At 38.2% G+C, this 24,788-nt stretch overlaps 1 protein-coding gene across 1 annotated transcript in view; it reads left to right on the top strand.

Annotated features, from left to right (window-relative positions):
- CSMD3 (CUB and Sushi multiple domains 3) overlaps window positions 1-24,788 on the top strand; it is a 1,107,808-nt gene that overhangs the window by 1,002,794 nt on the left and 80,226 nt on the right. The window contains exons 45-48 of the mRNA XM_034759587.1: window positions 10,380-10,553; window positions 12,521-12,694; window positions 16,562-16,747; window positions 19,856-20,029. Coding sequence (XP_034615478.1) covers window positions 10,380-10,553; window positions 12,521-12,694; window positions 16,562-16,747; window positions 19,856-20,029 — 708 coding nt within the window. The remainder of the gene's footprint in view (window positions 1-10,379; window positions 10,554-12,520; window positions 12,695-16,561; window positions 16,748-19,855; window positions 20,030-24,788) is intronic.

Genomic DNA, 24,788 nt, shown 5'->3' with positions numbered 1-24,788 from the left:
CAAATGAAAACAACTTGAGATACTGGACCAGATTCTGCCCCTTTTGTACATTGATGTAATTCAGTTGACTAATGTTGTTACTCCAGCAGTGTGAAATAAAAATCAGGTCCGCTGCCTTGCAAAGATACTATATAAAGTAAAAAGCAGTTGAATGGAAACAAATGGGCTAAACCTGTGAACTGAAAGGAAAGAATAGGTCAGCTCCTTGGCCTCATTCCAGACTAAATTAGTCTAAATTCACAGTGAAAAACTACATTCCTTCTTCAAGTGTTTGCACGTCCATTCCACTCTTGGTGCTTATGTGACAAGAAACCTGCTTTGCCTCTCAGTGGTGGTGTCTCCATCCTTAAAAGAGTCTGGTCCCCCAGCACCACTGCCATTGATTCAACCTCTGGTACTGCAATTTCCCACTTTTTGAACAGGCGGCCATTTTGATGGGCCAGTCGATGTTGATATACCACTCCCCGTATTTCGAGCACTGTGGAAGTGAGATATAGTCTCCAGTTTGCTTCTACCCTTCCTCCCCCACATCCCTTTCTATCTCTCTTCAGGAACCACTCTCATGAGAAACTCCTTGTCCAGGAAGCGCAGGCGCTCCTTTGCTTGGGAGCCATAGGGGAGGTTCATTTGGTCTCAGAGGGAACAGATTTTATTCCCGATATTTCCTAATTCCAAAAGGGAAGGGAAGGGTGTCTTAGCCCAATTTTAAATCAGCATCAACTCAAGAAACTCTTTAAAAGGATAAAGTTTTGGATGGTCACCCTAACTTCTGTTATCCCTTTCCTGGGCAGGAGTAAGGCTCTGAAGTTGTGCCTGCTCAATACTCTGCACACAATACTGAACACTCTAATGAGCCAAAAAGGCTGTCTGACGGACTGCCCAGCCTAATTGGCTGAAGAAGCCCACAAGCCAGTTCTTAAGCTCAGCAGCAGCAGCAGCAGCTTGCTGGCTGCTCACTGACTCTGTCTCCCTGTGCTTGTCTCTCACCAAACCCTGTTCCTGCTCTGTTCCTCCACATCTCCAGCCCAAATCCTGTCCTGCACCCTGCCTTGTTCCCATCCTGTCCCAGCTTTGCTCCTGGTTTAGAACCAGCCCTGCTCCTGCCTTCCTTGACTCCTGGTAATCTGGTTCCAGCCCTTGGATCTGATACCTGACTCTGTCTTCACCCTTGTCTCTGGCATTTGTACTCTGACTTCGGTTCTGACCCTTGGCTCTGATTCCTGACTGCATCTCTGTCTCAACCCTTGGTTCTGGCATTTGGACTCTGACCACAAGGCCTGACTCCCACTCTGACCTTTAGGCCTGACTGCCACTCCGACCACTAGGCATAACTGCCTATGACCTGATCTCCTGACCTTGGTACATTGCCCCCAGTTTAAAAGATGCCTATTTCTATGTGGCAATCACTAAAGGTCACAGGAAGTACTTCCAATTTCTGGTAAATCAAAATTGTTACCAATTCACTATACTACCTTCTGACCTATCAGCAGCTCAAGAGCTTTTACAAAGGTCATGGCAGTATTAGCTGCTTTCCTTCAAAGATCAGGAATGCAGACTTACCCCTACCCTAGATGACTGGCTTGTCAAGGTCCAATCCAGATAGCAGGTATGAGCAGTGTTACCATGATCCAGTCAACATTCAATGCTCTGGGACTGTTAATCAACACAGAAAAGTTTCCCCAGTCCAAAGGATAGGGTTTATAGAGGCTTTACTGAACTCATCTGAAGACAGGGTTTTTTTCCAGACTCCAGGTTCCAGGCAATTTGAGCAATTGGTTTGAAGGGTCACCTGATCATAACAGCACAAAATTGTTTGAGGCTTCTAGGTCACATGGCTTCTTGCATCTATATGGTTCAATATGTCAGGCTGACTCAAAATTCTTCAGGGCTGGTTGCCATAAGTCTATTCAATAAGCCACTATCAACTGGACTCTGTGGTAAGAGTGCTCTCCCATGTCTTCATCTCTCTAGATTGGTGGACAAATCCAGCCAAGGCATGTGTAGGCTTTCCATTGCCCACCTGCAACTGACTCACATGCTAGCAACATGCTTTGGCCCTAGGATGGTAAGCCCACCTAAGTTCTCTACAGACACAGGGTCAATCATCCTCAGAGGACTTACTTTTATACATCAGTGTCTGGGAAATGAAAGCTGTAAGACTGCTGTGCAAGGTATTTCTATCACAAATCAGGGGAGGCAGCCTATTAGTCCTCACAGACAACACAACAGCAATGTTTTACCTCAACAAGCAGATGGGTGTCCACTCTTCTCCACTGTGTCAAGAAATGAGTCTATTCTGGGAGTATTCCCAACTCAGTAGATCTAGAAGCATCTTACCTGCAGGGCATGCAGAATGACCTAGCAGACCACCTGAGCAGATCATATACTACTCCTTGGGGCATTCTGCACCCAAAAAAAAAATAAAAATTCTGCACACAATATTTTAAAATTCTGCAAATTTTATTTATCAAAATAACACCAGTTTCAATTATTTTGGTAATTTATTTCAAAATACCTGTCACAAGTATGTCTGTAACAATACAAACACACACAAAATTTTCCCCAGGAGTAGAGATTTAAATAAACCCCTACGACAACCCAGTTACTGTTTCTCTGTCCCATTCCCTCTCTCCAGAGCCCATCTGTGCCCCACCAGGCCAATACACCTGAACCCCTTCCTCCCCAGAGCCCAACCGCGGACCCCCCCAGCCCAGATACCTACACCCCCTCTCACCCAGAGCCCAGCTGTGCCCCCAACTTGGCCAGACACCTGTCCCACTTCCCCCGCCCCGAAGCCACGGGATGCAGAGGGAGAAACAGACTGATGCTCGGTCCCAGACTTGCACAAAGTTTCTTGTGTGCTGCCCTCTCCTTCCCTCAGGGTGTGCTGGGAACTGCAGCCGCCAGGAACCCTCTAGCTCCCGCTCTCTTCCCCCAACAGTGTCTTCTAAGTGCAAGTTGGGCTCTGATGAGTCCAGTGGTTCCTAGTGGCGGCTAGCAGCACTGCGGCCCATTTCTGTGGGGAAAGTAAATTGTGTGTGCATAATGTTAATTTCTGCAAAATTCTGCACTGTGCAGTGTTGCAGAATTCCCCAAGGAGTAATTTACAAATCACAAATAGTCTGTTCACCCATATGTGACTAGATACTTCTTCCAGCAGTAGGAGTTTCCCCAAATAGACCTACTTGCAACAAAGTCCAACAAAAAGTGTCAGCAGTTCTGTTCTCTACAGGGCCACAGCCTACATGCCAGTACAGATGACTTTTTACTAATGTGGTCAAGCATAACCCTCTTCTCTCTTCCACCGGTTCTGCTCGTTCATAGGGTATTGCTAAACATAAGAGAGGACCAGGACAGGCAGACTTATAGCCCCAGCATGGCCCCCAGCACTGGTTCTCCACTCTCCTGGCACTGTCAGTGAAACCTCCAATGTCACTTCTACTGGACTATGACCAAATCTCCCAGGATCCTAGTTGCTTTCTTCACCTGAGCCTACAATCTCTTCACATAACTGCAAGGATGCTCCACTAGAAAGCAGTCTTGCTTGAAAGAGGTTCAAGAGATCCTCCTATATAGTAGAAAGCCTTCTACAAAAGCTACTTACCTTGCTAAACAGAGGCATAGCCCCATCTGGTCTCACCAAAATGGGGTGTTACTGAACAGTTCTTCAGTTGAACATGTTCAGGACTACTTATAAAACCTGAAACATCAAGATTTGGCAGTTAATTCCACCAAAGTATATCTTGACACTATTTCAGCTTTCCATCCTAAGGTGAATAGTGACTCTATTTTCTCCAATGACATGTCCCTAAGGTTTTTAAACTGCTTAGTTAAATCATATCCTCAAATGCAAAACACTATTCCCTCATGGGATCTAAACGTACTATTGTTAAGTCTGATGGGTCCCCCATTTGAATCATTGGCTACCTTTTCTCTCCTGCTTCTATCAGTGAAGATTTTTTTTTCTGGTGGTCATTCTGGTGGCCAGAAGGGTAGGGGAGCTGCAGGCATTAATGTTGTGGCCTGCATATACAATCTGTTTTAAGGATAAGGTTTGCCAGTGCCCTCATCTGAAGTTCTTCCCAAAAGTGGTTTACTCTTTCCACAATTACCAGCCAATTTATTTGCCTGTTTTCTGCCCACAACCATATACAAAAAGGGAGGAAGAATGTTTGCATACTTTGAATTTCAGAAAAGCCTTTCAGTGTTACCTAGATTGAACCAGACACTTTTGTAAATTATCCCAGCTGTTCATAGCAGTGACTGACAGAGAGAGAGGTCAATCACTCTCCATTTAGAGAATTTCTTTGTGGATTGCATCCTGTATATGCATATTTGGCTAACGTCGCTCTGCATGACACAGTCACAGTTCAGTTGACGAGGTCACAATTGGCCTTGATGTCCTTTTGGGCAAGTTTCCAGAGATGATGCTAAAGGGCATTGAGTTGTTCTCCAACCTGTATTAAAATGGACTCCTCTTCTATGGCTTGTGAATCACCAAGAGTGAAATGCACATACATAATCACTTGAAGAAGAAAAAGTAGTTACTAACCTGTTCTGTAACTGTTATTCTTCAAGACATATTGTTTATGTCCATTCCATGACCCGCCCTCCTGCCCCCTACATTGGAATTTCAGCAAGAAGGAACTGAGCAGGGCTAAAGGTGGCTTTGGCCATTATACTGACTGTAGTGGCGCCAGGGGGAGCTCAAGCCACCTAGAAGGTACTGCTGGGGGAAAAAGGTTCCAGTGGCCATGCCCTGGCCTCAGAGACACCAAGACTGGAATGGACAAGTGTGACACATCTAAAAGAACAACAATTACAGAACAGGTTAGTAACTGTTTTTTAATAGCAAAAAATTTACTACGCATGTGCAACATCTATTTTACAAAACAAAACAATTTGTACTTTTTCCCAGACCAAAAACTTTATCCAAATTGTAGGCTAAATGCTCTAAAAACTTTCCATTAAAAAGAGAGAGAGAGAGAGAGAGAGAGAGAGAGACTGGAGTACAAACAAACATATGCTTCAGCACTGAATTGTACTTTTATATCTTAAATGTCCAGATAGATCCGTTTCAAATATTGTTAAAAAAAAGACAAAAGAATCACACCTTGCCTGGAATAAAGTCCTGAAAACAAAAGGTTAGGATGGAAATTCTGAAAGGCCATTAACAACAGAAGTGGTCATAAAAGTGTGTGTGTGTGTTAAGAGAAAGAGAGAGAGAGGGAGGAAAATGCAGCTATGGGTATGCTCACATTCTTATCAATATCAAATAGGCACTTTGGGATTCTTTTCATCACAGTCACCTTAACAAAAAATGACAAAAAAGGAAGAGATCTGGTAATATTAAAATAGCTTTAATCTCAAGGTAATCAAACAAAAAAGACTAGAATAGAAGACCAATAAAAATTACTCTTGCAAGTTTGTCAACTTTTAGTAGTAGTATTTTCATTTAAAAACCTGTTTCTTCGTCTCTTTTTTGCCTGTGTAATGAGGCAGCCATTCTCAAGGATGTACAGACAAAGAAAGTGGTTTCCTTGGTTATGGGATCTTCAGTAAATGAAAGCTCTCAGAAAAGCCCCTCCTTTTCTGATTTTTTTCCCTTTCATTTTGGCAGCCTATATATTAGCTTGCAATACAGAGAATCAAAACCAAGGAGTTCATTCTGGCTTTTGTTATATTGTTGGGTTTGGTTTGGTTTCTCTCCATTTATTTTGTGACGGAAGCTAAAGCTGTGGTTGTGTGGAATTAAGAGGGGAATATAAATAAAAAAAAAAAAAAACCACCTTCTGCAATACACTAGTGAGTGTTTGCCTTTGTTAGGGCTGAGATGGATGTGAGGGAGTTTATTCAACTGCATAATGTTTTCAGCAATGGCCACAAAGGTTCTCTTATCAGAATATGCAGGAACTATGTATGTCTGTGCTGACAGGACATTTTCTGTAGTATCCACATTTAAAAACAAGAAGACAGATACCATCAGTATGTAGTTTATCATCAGTACCTGCCTGACAGATGGTGTTTTGAGAATTTATGAATTGGGGCTAATCCTAAAAGTCTCCACCTAGCTTTCACTCAGCTCTTCATCAGGCAACATTTCTACTGAAGGCAGAGTAAATAATGGGTAAAAACTTGGTAAAACTTTCAGGACTTAGCCCCAAATGCTTTTGACTTATTTTTAGATTATCAGATATAGGTGTCATGTTAGTATGACATATTATGCTATATTGAGGGTTTTTTAGCCTGTATGATAGTTAGTTGCCTTTGGATTCTAGAATAGTAGAACTGTCTTAATATTTTTTCTAGCTGTGAATCTAGATCCTTTCACTTCTGAAGCCCTATAGCAGGGATCGGCAACCTTTGGCACATGGCCCATCAGGGAAATCCACTGGTGGGTCAGGATGGTTTGTTTACCTGCAGCGTCCACAGCTTTGGCTGATTGCAGCTCCCACTGACCGCAGTTCGTCATTCCAGGCCAATGGGGGCAGTGGGAAGTGGCGGCCAGCACATCCTTTGGCCCGCGCATCTTCCTGCAGCCCCCATTGGCCTGGAATGGCAAACCGCAGTCAGTGGAAGCTGCAATAGTCCGAATCTGCGGACTCTGCAGATAAACAAACCGTCCCGGCCCGCCAATGGATTTCCCTCACAGGCTGCGTGCCAAAGGTTGCTGATCACTGCCCTACACTATGATTTTGGCACAACCTCTGTTCTGGGACATTTGAACTGGGAATGGGGGACACGTGAACACTCAAAGACTGGGATGAAAGTAGGCTGTAATATTCACAGAGAATAATTGAATCATACATGTCCTTTTTCCTTGAATGGTGAATTATTCAAAATTAGTCATGTAACATTTTTTTTATATTCCCTAATTGGATGAGGGAAATTTTAACAGGAAATGGGAGGGCATAATTAAGTCACAGGGCCTTTGAATCTTTGAAAAATAGGGTGAGAGCCATTTTTGGAGTTAGGAGGAGCTAGGCTGGCAGGATCTGTGAAATTTTTAGGACATTTCAAACCTTTCTCAAACTGATCAGATGCCACTGTTAGACTGGGATAGATTTAAAATGAATTTTCTCTGTTACAGGCATGCAAGTTTCCTGTGACATTTATGCACAGTTCCAGAGATTGCACCCAGATCCTAGAGTGGTTTATTTAATTGCTTCAGTACTGTTTTGTCAGGGAGATAGAGCCATGTCTTCCTTGTGTTGAATTCTTTTGTTCTGTTTCTGTCCTCCCCATGCTGCTCTTTGTGGGGGCAGGCTCCTTATTTCATCTTCTTGAAGAGGGTTAAACCATTCAGAAGTGGGACACACGTTAAAACTTCAGTAAGCTAAGAGAATGGGGATGCTCAGAGAAGAGTGTACTATTTGTTACTAATACCCATTTTAGTAGTAATTATTTTGAAGTTTAATATTAAATATTGGTTAACAGCTCTGTTTTCTCTGTGGGGAGGGTAGTTTCCCATTCTTTTAATCTCTTCACATTTTTGTTGTTGTTTTGTGTTTGTTTGTTTGCTGTTATTTTTCCTTTCATTCACTTCTACATGATTTACTCCCCCTCGGCGTGGCCAGACTGTAGTTACCCCACATGCCTTAGAAAAGCATTTTATTGATAGACGGTAAAATGAAATTTACTGCAGCTAGAGCATAAAATGTTGAGGCAACCAAAAGTAGCTTACAGGTGGTATAAAGTCTGGTCCCCTGCAACCTGTTTGATGTGAACTCCCATTGATGGGGAGGGAATCTTCCCAGTTCAATATCTCTCCTACCCCTGGTAACATGAAGGCCTGGTGGGTTGGACCTTCTGGGGCCAAGTCTACAAAACCTACGAAAACTAGAACATAAGACTATTTTTCTGGGAACTCAACAGGGACCCTGAAGCAGACCTTGATATCAGGGGTGTTTTTTCAGGAACATATGACAAGGAATGCAGTTGTTCCTGGCCCTAGTACAGCAAGGGGAGCATGTAACAGACAAGGCTCATGAGGGGAACAATAGCAGATGTGGGCCTCTGCTCCTTGCCTAGGAAGGGTTTTGTGCTACTGGATCGGTGGTATGCATGAATTCATTCACTAGCAGTGTTGTGAATTTTGATGATATTATGGTGAGTCTCACAGTATGTGGTGTCTTTCTTAAAGCACCAGCTGCTGGAGGCAACTGATTACAAGAGAATTTCAGCTTCTATTTTTTTAAAAGAATGAAAAGGAGAGAAAATTCTGAAAATGTGACTTGAATGCACCCTAAAGGCTCAGAAACCACACAGCAAATAAATAGAATCCAAAATGTAACATTTTAAAAATCCTCATGATTTTTAAGCAACCTTGTGATTTTGTGGGGCCTGACTCATTATTTTTGAATATTTGGAGTTGGCAATACTGCACTGGCTAATGCACTGTCTATACCTCTTGCCTGACCTTATCTTTCCTTTTAGTGAGTTTTGTACTGCATTATACAGGTGGTACAGCCTCTGAGACGCATCTTTACTATCTGAATACTTGTTCTAATCAATTCCATATTCAGTTCCTCATCACCATACCATCTGAGCACCTTCCAGTAGTGTTTTAAGCAACCTGGCTAATACCTGGCACATATAGTTTATTCTCACTGTCATCCTTTCCATAGGGGGCCATGTATTTGCACCTTATATGATACAAATTCAGGATTGTTGCTATCTTATGGCTGCATGGTCAGGGAGGGAGTCACTAACATAATGTGAGGTTTATTTTATGTCGGTAACAGGGCATTTGCTGACCAACTCATATTTTAGTACACAGCATTTAATTAAAGAGCAAAGATAACTGGAACTTGCTCATATTTATTGTACATGTGGATGCATTTGTAATTCCTTCAACTGTGTTTAGGGAAAGAGAGAATATTTCTAAAGCTCACATGGTGTACTTAAGGGAAGAAATTATAGTGTATCTCAGTTTGGTAATAAGTCTCTGTACTGTATTATAAGTGGCACTGGCAGCAATGCCTATGATTAAAGTCCCACAGTGGTTTCCATTATAAGACTCCATTTTCAGGTACGTATAACTTTGTAAAACTGGATTCATTCAGGCTGAAATTTCCATAGCAGGGGTCTGATTTCTTTTTGGAAAGTTTTAGCAAAGCCAGACATTTCCAAGAGGAAAATGAGGTAAAACACATTGTTGTGTTCATGTTAAAGGAGTTTATGGTGGTTTCAGGGACGTGCCTTTTCTATTCCCATGAAAATTTACCCAAATTTGGTCAAGCTATGAGCCTTTGAAAAATCACACTTCACATATGCTTAGTAAACACTTAGTAAGTTTGGCAGCTAAATTATCTAAAGATTCTCTCTCAGCTATTTTTAATTATTGCCAGCCAGATGTCTAAACGTAAGAAAACTCAGGCTAAAACAAAACAGTGAACCAATGAAAGAAAAGAAAGAGGAGAGAGAAAAATAGATGAGAGAAAAAAGGCAGGTGGGATTTTGCATCTCCAGTATTAATCAATTAAATGTAGAGATGGTGAACATTTTCAGATCAAATGTTTTTTTCCACAGGCAAATACTGTTTTGTTAACATCAAAACTTTCTCTGAGAACTTGTAGATTTAGACAAAATTCCATTTAGAAAATGAAAAAAAAATTAGTAAGGTTAAAATGGAATGTTTCAACCTTATACAAATAAAATGTTTCAATTTTTGTGTCAAAATTAAATTGTTTATAAATTTATTAACCTTTTATTATATTATAAATTATAAAGTAATAACAAAAAAGTCAAAATCAGAAGAATAGTTTTGATTTTTATCAAAACTGACATTTTGATTGACCTGAGCCATTTTTTTTTCAGAATTTGCATTTCATTGGAAATATTGTTTTTTGTTTGTTTGTTTTGGTTTTTTTAATACAATTTTGAGTTGAACAGAAATTCAGAGTTTTGACTGGCTCTAATTAAAATGTTAGTTAAAACCCGCCAATCTTTTCTTGTAGGTATCAAGTATGCATATTCACCCAAATACACTGAAGCCAGTGGTCTTACTCCAGCGAATAATTTAGCCTTTTTTTGTTGTTGTTGAAAGGGGTAGATGCCTCAACTTGAAATTCTGGAATGAAAATTTCATAGTATAAATACCACATAAGCTCTTTGTTTGTTTGATTTGCATTTCTAATTTTTAGGCATGATCTTTGTATGTATGAAAGAAGTATTTGGTTGGTTGTTTTCATCAGCTTACAAATTATTATTTGAATGAAATCAATTAAAGAAACTGAGAAGTTAAACCTTGTTAAAATATTCATTTTAAATGTAAAGAAGTAGATTATTTTTCATTAAGATGGATATTTTAAATATTATCATATGTATTTTGAATTATCATAATTTTTGGTTTTATTACCGTAATTTGAAAATTGCAGCTGGCCACTGTGGTGTTCCAGATCTCATAGTCAATGGTCAAGTGATTGGAGAGAATTATGGGTACAGAGACACAGTTGTGTACCAATGCAACCCTGGTTTTCGCTTGATTGGTTCTTCTGTACGAATATGCCAACAAGATCACAATTGGTCTGGTCAGCTTCCATCCTGTGTGCGTAAGTAAGCATGGAAAAAGATATCTTATTTGTGCAATATGTGTACTGCTTACATTAGCTTATTGGACAAGTGCCCAAGTTCCATTTTCAAATGTGATTTAAGGCCAGATTTTTAAAAGATAAGGCTCCTATAGAGCCTAGGCAAGTAATTCCTATTTAAATTAATAGGAATTAGGCACCTAGCAGCTTTTGAAAATTCCTCTTGATGTTCATCTGCATCTTGAGGCCCCTAAATACCCTTGAAAATCTGGCCCCTCAGAGACCGGCTCACTGAATATCAGTGCGGGACTAAGGAGCATAAGTGCCTTTGTCACTTTTGAAAATGCTTTGGAAGATATCACCTGAAAGTTATGTGTATTTACTATTGATCAATAGAAAGAGTTGTTAGATCTTAAATTATACTGTTAGCATTGAAGACTAAAATGTTCACATTAAGAAACTTGTTTCATTTTCACTGAGATTTTATTACTTTTTTAATCAATAGTGTGTTATGAAAATTAGGGTCTTCATGTATGTTAACTGGGTTAACATGTCACATAAATTAACCTCATATGAGAAAAAATAAGTTTTTTCTTTAAATGGATTATTTTTAGTAAACCTGGGTTATGGTGAAAAAGAGAGGTTGCAAAAAATTGGTATTCTGTGTATTTATTTATTAAGAATGGTCCCTTCTGAGACTGCTTGTCCCTTTCATAAGTGTGTATATAAAAAGTAATTGTGGAAATGCCAATTGTGGTTCATAATTAGTGTTAAATTGATATTACATTATTGAAATTATACTAATATTACTGACAATGCCCTCTTTTTCATATAGCTAGAACTTTATAATAGAAAGCCCTGGCCATAAAAATCTCAACTAATCACAGTGGAACCAGTTCTATTGTTATCCCATTACCTACATTGTTCATTTGTCATTTGATTTACGTATGATAGAGGTTTCTGAAAATAATACTTTATTACTATCGTTAATAGTAATAAATTATAAATAAAGTACAGAAACACACAAACACACACCTCATTGTTCTGTTCCTATTTGTAATCCTTCAGCAGTGGATTAATGCCACTACTCTTTTTGCTCAAGATAGAAATAAGTATTGGACATTAGGGAACAAGTTTATTTGTCAATAATCTTTAAAGCAAGAATGAGACATAGTTCAACAGGAATTTCCAAATCACTGGGTTAACATCAACAGCAAAACTGAAAAAAAAAATTGCTCCCTGGTCTTTGCTAACAGCAAAGAAGGTGAACATAGTTTCTTTCTTCACAACCAATTATGGAAGCTATTTTGTTGAACACAGTGGAATTGTGCAGTACAATACGTCAGAAAAGGGCAAGGAGGTTGACTGGAGGATTGTAGCAATGAAAGACATACCATTAAACACTGCAATTGTCCATAACATTACAATAGATTTTTAGAAGTGTCAGTACTGTAAATTCATGGCTTAATAGAAGTAGACAAAAATAGTGATTTCTCTTTTATTTGTCTATCGGTTATGTTGTTAATGACATTCATAATTTCATTAATGTATTTCTATAGGACTGCATGTTTAGATTTAATGATCATGACCATTTGACGTTAGAAATGCACTGTGCTGAATGCTTAGGCACCATGGACAGATCTTTTATTATTAGCCTTTTGTACCATACGTTCCTAACTGATTAAATGCCATTCAGAAAAAAAAAATAAGGAGAATTTTGAGATACAGTTTTAGGTTTAACCTCTTTATCATGTTTAGAAAATAAGGGCCTGATCCCCACAAAGTGCTCAACACCTCCTGAAAGATACTAACCTTGTTCAGTTCCCATTAAGATTAAATGACTTGACAGCTTTAAATACCTCTTGGGAGTCACTCAGTACCTCATATGATCTGACCTTTAGAATTCTACTAAGTAATCATCACTATTACATGGTACCATGAAAAGTGACAGCAGCATGCTCCTGACTCTTGTTTTTTCCTGATGTTAGCTGTTAGCTGTGGTCATCCCGGTAGTCCGATTTATGGAAGAACAAGTGGAAATGGTTTCAACTTCAATGATGTTGTAACTTTCTCTTGTAATACTGGATATGCCATGCAAGGACCAACAAAAGCACAGTGTCAGGCTAATAGGCAATGGAGCCATCCACCACCGATATGTAAAGGTATGATTACAAATATTTACAGATTTGAAGGTTACGCTGAATATGAAAAACAAATATGAAAAAAGAAATAAAGGGACAATGTCAAAGCAAAGCATATATGCTTAAAAATCATCATGGGAATTACAAATAGAAAATTAGAGTATTTAAATAGAACACATTTTCTACATCTAATTTTATTTTTCACCACCTAACAGTTAGTTTGCTGTTTGCATTTCACTCAGATTGAACTATGAGACTAAACTGGGCAGTTTCATTTTAGTTCCTATACTTTTTATTTTCAGGTTCTCATTCATTAGCAAAATTCAGGGGATGGAATTTAAAAGATCTTCACTGAAATTAAAACTAAAATAGAAACATGAAAACATTTCTATGAACATCAAAACTTTTTTTAAATAAAATCTAAATTTGAGGTCTTATACTCACTATTAATGTCTTTTAAAAGCCTATTTTCATATGTTTTCACTGTATTATTGATTTTATAGAAGTGACTTCTTTAACCCAAATTTCATTGTAGCAGATTTTAGAAGCTTTTCCTTTGTACAAATGAAATGACACTTTGTACAAATGAAATGACACTTTGTACCAATATGCCCATACAAGACACCCAGGTTAGGCACCTAAATCCATATTTAGGCACCTAAATAAAAGTAATCTGTTCATACGACAGACTTCCATTCACTTAACTGGAGACATTGGGCATGCAGCATATCTGAAAAGCATGGCCCTTTTAAATAGGGGACAAATATAGATGTAAGAGCCCAGCTTTGAATGTATAGTTTGGCCTGTATAGATAACTTCAGTTATCATTGTGCCTAGTAAGATTCTTGGAAGCACTAAAATGTTGCATTGAGAGCAAATGATTAACACCTTCACTTTTAGATTTTATTATGGATAGGGAATAAACGATGCAGTATCTTAAAACAAAATAACTCTGATGCTGCACTGTATGCATATGAATGAAATAGTCATTCTCCAAACCCAATATAAAGATATTATAAACCTTAACTCGGGGATTAGGAGATGTCTCAATGTGTTATATACGGTTGAATAGCAATTGTTTTTATCAGACCATAAAATCAAAGCCACATCACCTTCTGTCATGTCAATATACCCTTGAAATGTTAAGATTTATTTGTATTTGGTTTTACTTTTTCATTTTCAATTAATATAAATATAGTATTGTTCCCAATAAAATACAGAAGATTATAGACTAGTTTTCTTGGAGCAGCCCTTTTGCTACTGATCACAGCTTTTACAGCAGTGTCTTTTGAAATTAATATATTGATACACAAGAACTGGAGGGTTACAGAAATATGATTTGAAGATTTCAAAAATTGGCTCCCCTTAGAAAATGTGTAGTTCTCAAGAAATCCTGATTGCATGCAAGTAGAAATAGCATCAAAGAGCTATCCTGCAGCTGAGTCAGCATCATGTGGGCTTCCCGAAATTTCCTATAAACTTTGGGTTCTAGGATGATACAGAATGTTAAATCGTATAGTGTATTTATATTCATCTTACTTAATACATTTTCCTTTCAATTAGATTAAGTACTCTGCCTTGAGCCCTAGTGAAAAACTATTTACAGAACTTTATTTTTAAATATTTTATTTGTAGTTAAGAAATTATTATTCTTTTTAAATTCACAATAGAAAACTCTCATTGTGTACTAAGAGTATATTTCAACTTCAGCCCAATAGCAATACATTATCTTGGTTATGTATTATTCTGAAAGAACTCAAATGTGAAGTTACGAAACTATTAACTATGGTTTGTAACCTGTCCTTTAAAGTTTGCAGATGATACTAAACTGCTCAAGATAGTTAAGACCAAAGCAGACTGTGAAGAACTTCAAAAAGATTTCACAAAACTAAGTGATTGGGCAACAAAATGGCAAATGAAATTTAATGTGGATAAATGTAAAGTAATGCACACTGGAAGAAATAACCCCAACTATACATACAATATGATGGGGGCTAATTTAGCTACAATGAATCAGGAAAAATATCTTGGAATCATCGTGGATAGTTCTCTGAAGACGTCTATGCAGTGTGCAGCGGCGGTCAAAAAGGCAAACAGGATGTTAGGAATCATTAAAAAGAGGATAGAAAATAAGACAGAGAGTATCTTATTGCCCTTGTATAAATCCATGGTACGCCCACATCTTGAATACTGCGTACAGATGTGGTCTCCTCATCTCAAAAAAGATATACTGGCATTAGAAAAGGTTCAGAGAAGGGCAACTAAAATGATTAGGGGTTTGGAACGGGTCCCATATGAGGAGAGATTAAAGAGGCTAGGACTTTTCAGCTTAGAAAAGAAGAGACTAAGAGGGGATATAACAGAGGTATATAAAATCATGAGTGATGTAGAGAAAGTAAATAAGGAAAAGTTATTTACTTGTTCCCATAATACAAGAACTAGGGGCCACCAAATGAAATTAATGGGCAGCAGGTTTAAAACAAATAAAAGGAAGTTCTTCCTCACACAGTGCACAGTCAACTTGTGGAACTCCTTGCCTGAGGAGGTTGTGAAGGCTAGGACTATAACTGTTTAAAAGAGAACTGGATAAATTCATGGAGGTTAAGTCCGTTAATGGATATTAGCCAGGATGGGTAAGGAAGGGTGTCCCTAGCCTCTGTTTGTCAGAAGGTGGAGATGGATGGCAGGAGAGAGATCACTTGATCATTGCCTGTTGGGTTCACTCCCTCTGGGGCACCTGGCGAAGCTGAGGACCCCAAAGAACCAACCAGGTTGTTCACATAATTAACAAAAGCTCCCTTCAGTGAAAGGTGGAGATAGATAAATAGACAGCTCTCTATATATCTATCTTCCTGCCTAAGCTACCCAATGGGAGATGCCAACCAGAGGGGTGTATGCTAAGCCCTGCCCCTCTCGTAGAGACAGGCACCTAACTCCAGGAGACAGGGAGACACCTAGCCCTGCTAATGATTCTCAGCTGTGAACCCTCTCCTGGCACTGTTTTAGCAAGAAGCTGAGGAGCAGGAGGAAGTGGTGCTTTCCTCATCATGTTTATCCCAGTGATTAGAGTTTTTACCGGGATGTGAAATCCCAGGTTCAATTGAGGAGCAGTCTCCCACCTTTCAGGAGAGTGCTCTAACCACTGAGCTATGGGACAGTCTGATGTGGGGTTCCCTGAATCTCTCCTGTTGAAGCTGTTCCACTGTAGATAATGAAAGAGTGATTGTGGCAAGAGGACTGGACCCTGTGCCTTCCACCTCCCAAGTGGATGTCCTAACCACAGACTACAGGGTCATTCTCACACTTTCTGCCCCTCTGTGGTCCATTGACCATTAAATATTTATCAATAGTGGAACAGTCATTGGGCGAGAGAGAGAGAAAATGACTCTGCTTTAATCACTGGGTTACAAGGTGGGCACCACCTCCTTCTTCTCCTCCTTTGTCTGGATTTTGAAAGGGACCCAATCTGTTAAACAGCTTCTGTGCATGCCTACTGGATTACGCCCTGCATATGACTTATTAGGCCAAATGCCCGTCTTGTCCTGGTTTGTGAATCACTCTAGGGTTTAAATGGGAGAATCTAGCATCCTGATGCCTAGAGTGAAGAAGCGTTGCACATGACCAGAGATGGATGTGTAGGTGCCAAAGAAACTTTTACTCTGGAAACTTAGGCACCAAGTGAATTTAGGTTCCTTGCGTGGTTTGATGGGATATTTGCACATCATAATGATCCCAATACTGGGACTTAGGTGCCTAATGGACTTAGGTGCCTAAATCCTTTTGTGCAACCAGACCTCAGTAATAAAGCTATTACAAATTTATTTATAAAACAATATATTATACATGTGTAATCTAAAAATGAGTTTCAAATTTATCACTTTTTTTTAGTGGTCAACTGTTCTGATCCTGGAATCCCTGCAAATTCCATACGAGAAAGTAAAATAGAACATGGAAATTTCACCTATGGAACAGTGGTGTTTTATGACTGCAATCCTGGACATTTTTTATTTGGATCTTCAGTTTTAGTTTGTCAACCAAATGGTCACTGGGATAAGCCACTACCTGAATGTATTAGTAAGTAGATAATGTGTATTTTTCTGTAAGATAAAAAAAAAAGGGCTATATATTTTATGATGTTTTACACTGATTTTGCTGTAAACAGTATATCTGTCTCTTCTGTCTCTCTATGTGGGCACTCAGTTAGATGATGATGGTAGAAATTAGACAGCGAGATCCTATATACATGGGTTTTTAAATGTGTGATAACCATATAAGGTCTCAAAGGCAGCAGAGGCATCCCAGGTCTGTTATACATGGTGTATGAAAGTGTTATCTGTGGAGAGGTCACGCAAAAAAACTCCACTTCTTTGGCATATCATAGAAGAATAATCCTTGGGAGTACTGTGCATCAGTAGAAGAGGTGTTTGGGAGCAGGGGTGTATCCAGTAGGTGTGCAGCTATATGGATGCACTGACTACATGGAACTTTCATAGCAATAAATAATGACACTGGACCTCTAAAGTTGTAATGGAAGCTGTATAAGAGCTGCAAGGTTTTCAACAATAAGCCCTTGAGTTGTACAGGGAGATTCTTTTCCTCAATCCTTTTTGTAGGTCCCTTTACAAAGACTTGTTTTTGGACTAGGCTTTCTCTCTTGTATGAGACATCAGGTTGAGAGAGAAAACAAGATAAAGAGTTGTTAACCCAGGCATTTTGGCAACATTTCTGGAAGAGTGTGGACAAATTCTGCATTTATTATTTATCTTTTAGGCAGGATTTTTCTCTTCCCATTTTCTCTCAACTGTTCTCAGTTTTTAATTCTTCCAGGTTTTTTATCTTTTTTTATAAATGATCTTCATTCCAGGGGTCTTCCTTATCTTTTATATAGTTTGTAGTTATTTTACAACTCTCATTTGTTAAACTGGCATTAAAGTTTGCGGTCCTTATGAGTAATTGAAGCAGAAAAACATTACTGGAATGGTGTAGTTGTCAAAAACAGCCATTAGAAATGCAAAAATGTCAGAGTTAAGGTTAAATGTAAAGGAAAGCCAAACATATGAAACCATGAAAATGCACAGGTAAGGCATTGACATAATCTTAGCTCTGTCTCCATAGCTATGCTAAGAAACCCAGGGACTCCGCTGCCGGCCCTGCTATTATACAAATGTGATTAAACACAGACTGAGTGTATCTATAAATGAAAAACTCCAAGACTGAGATCATTAAATTATAATGCTATAATAAAAAGAGCTAAGGTTAGTGAATGACGATCTTCACACAGCATCAAATCATGTACAGTATGTATTCAACCAATGCTCTGTTATGCACAATTTCAATGCTAAGAACCTTGCAGCCTTCTTCAAATCTAATATGTCCACAACCATAGACTGAATACCTATCTTCAAGCCCTTATGGAAGAAGATGATGACGGGAAGTTGGGAGGGTGGAAGTGGCAATTAAATCAGTACAGTGGCTATTCTATTATCAAGATATTTACAGCTATAAGCCATAGTCTTCATGAAGCACTTAGAAAAAATGTCTTTGATCAGACATTAACGCATCACACAAAGTAAGGGTAAAAGAACAAGGAGGGAGAGATGCAAGTCTAGAATCGTTATGGGGACAGAAATACGGTGATTTAGATGCCTTACCACTGAGCATTTTCATAAGTGCAAATGTTTGGTCTCCTTCAAAGTTCAACCTTCACCCTGAATTCTCTGGGTTTTTAATGGTTGCTTTTAAATAACTACATGCTCTTGTAAGGATTTTTACTTTCAAGTTACTGATATGTACCCTTAAACTTAACAACTTTTTTTTTCTCTGATAGATAAATATAAGAGCAATTAAACCTTACTTGAAAATGTTCCCCATTTCAAATTCCAACTGATGTTTTATTTCTTTTCAGCACTGCAGGGCAAACCTTCATTTCCTTGACATACATAATCCATGTGTCTACTGTTCTACAGAGTAGTGCATAAGGCCTTTTTTCTCTTTATTTTATTCTTATAAAATAGATGCCTGTTGGGCTAACAATGATAACTTTCCCATTATTTTATAAAACTTTCTAATACATATTAGATTTCTGAAACAATTTCAGTGGCTTTACCAGGATTTAAAATGCAGAACTTTGTAAAATACTATTTTTGACCAATTTCTACAAATGCTTCTTACAAGATTTTGTTATAGGCTCATCTCAGAGACAAGTGTGTTTCAGAGACAAGTAAAAGAAAAAAGTAATCAGTATTACTTATTATGGAATTCTCTCTTTGCTGTCTTCAGTGTAATTACACAATATCAGCTTACATCTTCTTTTCTGCACTGTTGCAATTAGAGTTTGCTACCAGTGTTGTATATGAAGTTGAACATTGTTCAGGTACCACTGTCTGCAGTCCACGCAGCACACACCCTAAAGGTGTAAGGTTAAAAGCTTCTGAGTCAATCTTAATAAAAAGCTAATTCAGCCTGAAAGGAAAACTGTTTATGTGTAAATTGGCTTTTCTAAGGCCCTGATCCCTAGCTCCCAGGGAGAGACATTGCTTCAGAGAAAGTAGGGTAGGGAGAGGAGGTGGAAAAGGTGAAGCTGTCAAAGGATGGTCCATTCTTTTCAATTCCCAGGTGCAGTGAGAGCTCACAGAGGAATTGTATCTAGCTCAGGTATAATTACTTCACAAGCTACCCTTGGGACTCCGCATTGCCCCTAAGACAGGCCATAGCCTTAAAGGCAAAATATGGTCTTTATATTGCAAAATATTTGGGCTCAATTCCTGGTCCCCATAAACACATATCAGGAAATTAGGAGATAGAAGCTCAAGGTTTATATATATAGATATAGTTCTGCGGAGACCAGCCCTAAGGTACAGGCATCTTGTGTAATTTTTATATATATACATCTAGGGTATATATATTTAATTACACTAAATGCCTGTACCTTAAGGCTCATCTCAGCAGGAATATTAGAAGCACATTATCATTAATTTTGGATAATGTACATATGACCCTTCAAGAGACCGCATCTGTCAGAATTTGATTCTTGATATATTATTCATATTTAATAAATTAACATTAAAGAATCCAGCTTCTTCACAAGATGTATGTATAAAATATGGGAATTCTAATGGTAAATATAAAAAGTTTGATCGGTGATTATAATATTTTTTTATCTTCAATAATTATGTATTGTAGTGATTGACTGTGGCCATCCTGGCATTCCTCCTAATGCGATCCTGTCTGGAGAGAAGTATACATTTGGGTCTACTGTTCATTATACCTGCACAGGAAGGCGATCACTATTAGGCCAATCATCTCGCACATGTCAATTAAATGGACATTGGAGTGGATCTCTGCCTCATTGCTCAGGTACCACTTTTGAAGTATGTGAATGTGGTCTTGAAAACATTTAAAATTTCCATAGTTTTTTGTGGAAACCTATTTGCTTTTTTTATTATTTGAAAAACAAATAGAAGATTAAACATATCCATTAAAAATATAATGTTGGTGGAAGTGCCATAAAAATAAGTAAAAATATTTTTTACAAGATAATCCAGTGGGAAAACTGAACTTTGTTAATAACATTTAATATGAAGGGAAATGACACACTCAATGGGATGGGACAAGTGACCATTTGGTTTTGAACATGTGTATTTTTATTATATGCACATTGATGATAATAATATTGGTTTGCAGAGGGAGAGCTCCTGCACCATTATTTCCTCAAGATAATGATTTCAATTTTATATAACTTGAAAAACGACTGGTCATTTGAGCTCACAGGCCTCAAGTTAAGTCTAAAATATGTTTTGCATCTGCACTTTCAGTAAAGCCCCAAGTACTCTAACTAATTTCAAGCATGGGATGTTGTTGTTTTGGTTTTGCATGGTAACTAGTGAATCATCTTGAATGGAAATGGGCCCAAATCACAAAAATTGAGATCCTCATGTTGAACATAGCAAAGCCAAGGAGTGCTACAATGCAGGCTTTTGATTTGGTCCAGTACACCTATAGAGGCCAACTGAGAAGTACATATCTGAGACATACACAGAGTTAAGGGCCTTTTAGATCTCAGGTTGTACTTCAAACCCATTTCTCATCTTCACTAAGTTTTACTTCTCAATAAATACAGGAGTTTATTTTTTCTCTTGGCAACATCATACTTCCATCACATAAGTTACAGCAATCAATATTTTCATCTTGGAGCATTTTCAGATCTATATTGCTTTGATTATAAGAACATAGCTATTTTAATGTTCAGGAATTAGGAAGAAGCCATAGGCCGTATTCTCTCCTGAGTTCTGCCTATACAGAAAATTATGTGCAAGTCTGACATCCTAGATTCTGCTCCCATCCTAATCTTACGGTCAAATTTGATATCATTCAAAATAGCCTTTGGCTTTTTAATAATATTTCTTTTTTCCCACCTTTTATTTCTTTGGTTTATTTAGACTGTAAATTCTTCATTTTAGGCACTCGGTTAATATACATTTGTACAGCACCTAGCACAATGGGGCCCTAATTTCAGCTGGGATCTCTAGTATTACTACAATAGAAATGATAAATAATGATAATTAAAATAATAATTTTAGATGAAGGTCTTGCTGTTAAGATCCAAAAAGAGGCCTGACCACAAAGAAAATGGGCATGTCATGCCTGAAGTCAGATTGCTTGCTCACTTTGCCTGAACCAGCACAGTACTGATGTGATAAGTCAAATAACTATTATTTGCAGTGAGTCAGGGTTTACTCAGGGGCTAAGCCTGTTCTTAAGACATCCAGCAGGTAGATGTGGTTAAGCACACCCACTAATGTTATTATCCTGCTCCATCAGTTCCTCTTCTTCCATAAATCTTCATTTACCATCATAAAGTGTGATTATTCATTTTGTATAGTTTTTCACCTAATTTCACCCAGGGTATATTCTCATAAAAATCAGTTGGAGTATTGCCACTGACTTCAATGGAAGCAGGTTCAGGTTCCTATTGCATATGATGATTAGAGCTGCTCATCATGTGAAAAACAGCATGGAATTTGAATCTATTTATAAATTTGAAATTCAGATTTGGATTCGCCAAACCTAGTTTTTAAAACCAGTAGGGTTGTGTCTGTGTGTATATATATATATATATATCTCAACAGAATTTGTCTTTGAGTTTCTGGATTTAAACAAAACTCCAAACTTAAAAATATCTACAGAGCAGAGTGCAGACACACACACAGAATTAAACTGTAAAAAATATTCACATAAATTTTAGTGAATACAAAACAATAGTTTTTTTCACCACTCTGTTGATATTACATTTGATAATTGAGAGAAGTACTTCACAATAGTGTAAATGAATAAATATATACAATTTAAAAAAATAATTAAGATGTTCTCTCTTTCTCTCACTCTCACACATACTGTGAGGAAGCTCAAAGGTCAAATCAGCATCTAGGAAAAAAATAAAGCCAAATTCTATAAGAGAAACCTCTATATACTTCTGCATTTGCAGAGATTCAAATGTGAGTCACATTGAGCAAAACTTAGATTTGGTATAAAGTGGGTAGAACCTTAATAATGTCACCCACTTATATTAGACCTGAAAATAAAACACCACTAGCTCTGGCAACCTGAAATTATGTGGAGTCATTATTTTTCACTAATATTGTCTATAACTTTAATTTGATGTTTCATAAATAAATATATACATACACACATAAACAAACTAGGACCTGGTGCCTAGGTTGTTTCATGGAGCATATTAGAAAGCCATACAAAAAAGAGACAAAAAGTGAGCGCATTCACAGCCCTTTTTACACGTAGGCAGGAATTCACATAGGTTTGTCATGTGTTTCCTGAAGCAGTCTGCTGCCTGGCCATCTGCATATTAAATTATGCTTCAGATCTAGAGCTAGTAGGAGTTGAGGTGTCCCATTGACATCATCTGATGTTTTTTGACAAATACCTTTCAGGAATCACACACATCTCATCTGGAGAGAGCAGAGTTATTATGGAACTCACAGAAACTCAAAATTACTGTTACATGAGCAAAGTCACTGTCATGCATTTAAATAAGTTGTCTGGCCATGGACACCTTCAATAAAAATGGAAAGCCAAATTCTCTGATGGTGTAGTTCTGGTGTAACTCTAGTGACATCAATGGAGTTATGCCAGCAGAAAATTTGGTCCAGATGTGGGGGCAGAAAGTATCGACATGTAGACCGAGAAAATCATCGTTGAATCCCTGCAATTAGGAGGTCAACATAATTATTGTCTATATAACACTATTGGAGCCATTACCACTGTCGTTTTATGATAAAAATAGTCACTAATAGATGGTCTTTTTGCTAGTCCACTATAACATTCCATCAAGCTGGACTGTGATTAACCTCCCCTGGATGGTCACGGCAAGCATTCCTAGACATTTTTTAACAAATAGATTTAAATCTGTATATTAATAACAAAAAGATGGCAGATCAGAGTGCATAATGGGGTTAATTAATAAGGAAAAGTTATGACACACTTTTGTAAGGCACAAAGCCCTTTTTTACTTCAATCATAATAAAAGTAGCAGTAAAAGTAGTAGTGGTAGTACCTAGGAACTGGTTGAGAATGGGGATCATTGTGCTGGGCATTGAACAAATACAGAGTAATAGACACTCCCTGCCCTGAATGTTTTGCAATCTAAATAGACAAGATGGACAAAATGTAGGGGATGTATACAAAGTTATGACCCCAACCACTTTACCTAGGACACTTTTGCTGTAATGCATAAAACGTAGTGACCAAAATGTTCAAACTTGATGTCTTGAGTTAATCACCTCAATAAGCGGCTTGGATTTTGGAAATCCTGAATATTCAGAACCTCCATTGACTTGACTGTATTTTGGGTTTGGGGAGTTGTGGATATTCACTATCTTTGAAAATCAAGCTCCTCAAATACTCTAATGATTGGGGTCATGGGAATCTAAATAAATAAATGTAGGTGCCCTAGAAATATTTTGATACCTAAATTTAGGGGTCCAAATTTGAAACATTTTGGCTATCATATCTACAACTAGTTCGTTCACTCATACACATGAGGAAATTTTCTAATGCTAGTAAGCACCAATGAATTAGAATAGATAGGGTCCTGTGCATTTTTTCCCACATGTGCAGAAAGATCACATTCTAATAATTCATAGATTCATAGATTCATAGATTCTAGGACTGGAAGGGACCTCGAGAGGTCATCGAGTCCAGTCCCCTGCCCGCATGGCAGGACCAAATACTGTCTAGACCATCCTTGATAGACATTTATCTAACCTACTCTTAAATATCTCCAGAGATGGAGATTCCACAACTTCTCTAGGCAATTTCTTCCAGTGTTTAACCACCCTGACAGTTAGGAACTTTTTCCTAATGTCCAACCTAAACCTCCCTTGCTGCAGTTTAAGCCCATTGCTTTTGTTCTATCCTTAGAGGCTAAGGTGAACAAGTTTTCTCCCTCCTCCTTATGACACCCTTTTAGATACCTGAAAACTGCTATCATGTCCCCTCTCAGTCTTCTCTTTTCCAAACTAAACAAACCCAATTCTTTCAGCCTTCCTTCATAGGTCATGTTCTCAAGACCTTTAATCATTCTTGTTGCTCTTCTCTGGATCCTCTCCAATTTCTCCACATCTTTCTTGAAACGCAGTGCCCAGAACTGGACACAATTCTCTAGCTGAGGCCTAACCAGGGCAGAGTAGAGCGGAAGAATGACTTCTCATGTCTTGCTCACAACACACCTGTTAATACATCCCAGAATCATGTTTGCTTTTTTTGCAACAGCATCACACTGTTGACACATATTTAGCTTGTGGTCCACTATAACCCCTAGATCCCTTTCTGCCGTACTCATTCCTAAACAGTCTCTTCCCATTCTGTATGTGTGAAACTGATTTTTCCTTCCTAAGTGGAGCACTTTGCATTTGTCTTTGTTAAACTTCATCCTGTTTAACTCAGACCATTTCTCCAATTTGTCCAGATCATTTTGAATTATGACCCTGTCCTCCAAAGCAGTTGCAGTCCCTCCCAGTTTGGTATCATCCGCAAACTTAATAAGCGTACTTTCTATGCCAATATCTAAGTTGTTAATGAAGATATTGAACAGAGCTGGTCC

Source organism: Trachemys scripta, chromosome 2, assembly GCF_013100865.1.
Source record: "Trachemys scripta elegans isolate TJP31775 chromosome 2, CAS_Tse_1.0, whole genome shotgun sequence".
Classification (NCBI taxonomy): Eukaryota; Metazoa; Chordata; order Testudines; family Emydidae; genus Trachemys; species Trachemys scripta.
Note: the sequence above shows the minus strand (reverse complement) of the source record. Positions and strands in the feature narration are given on the sequence as shown.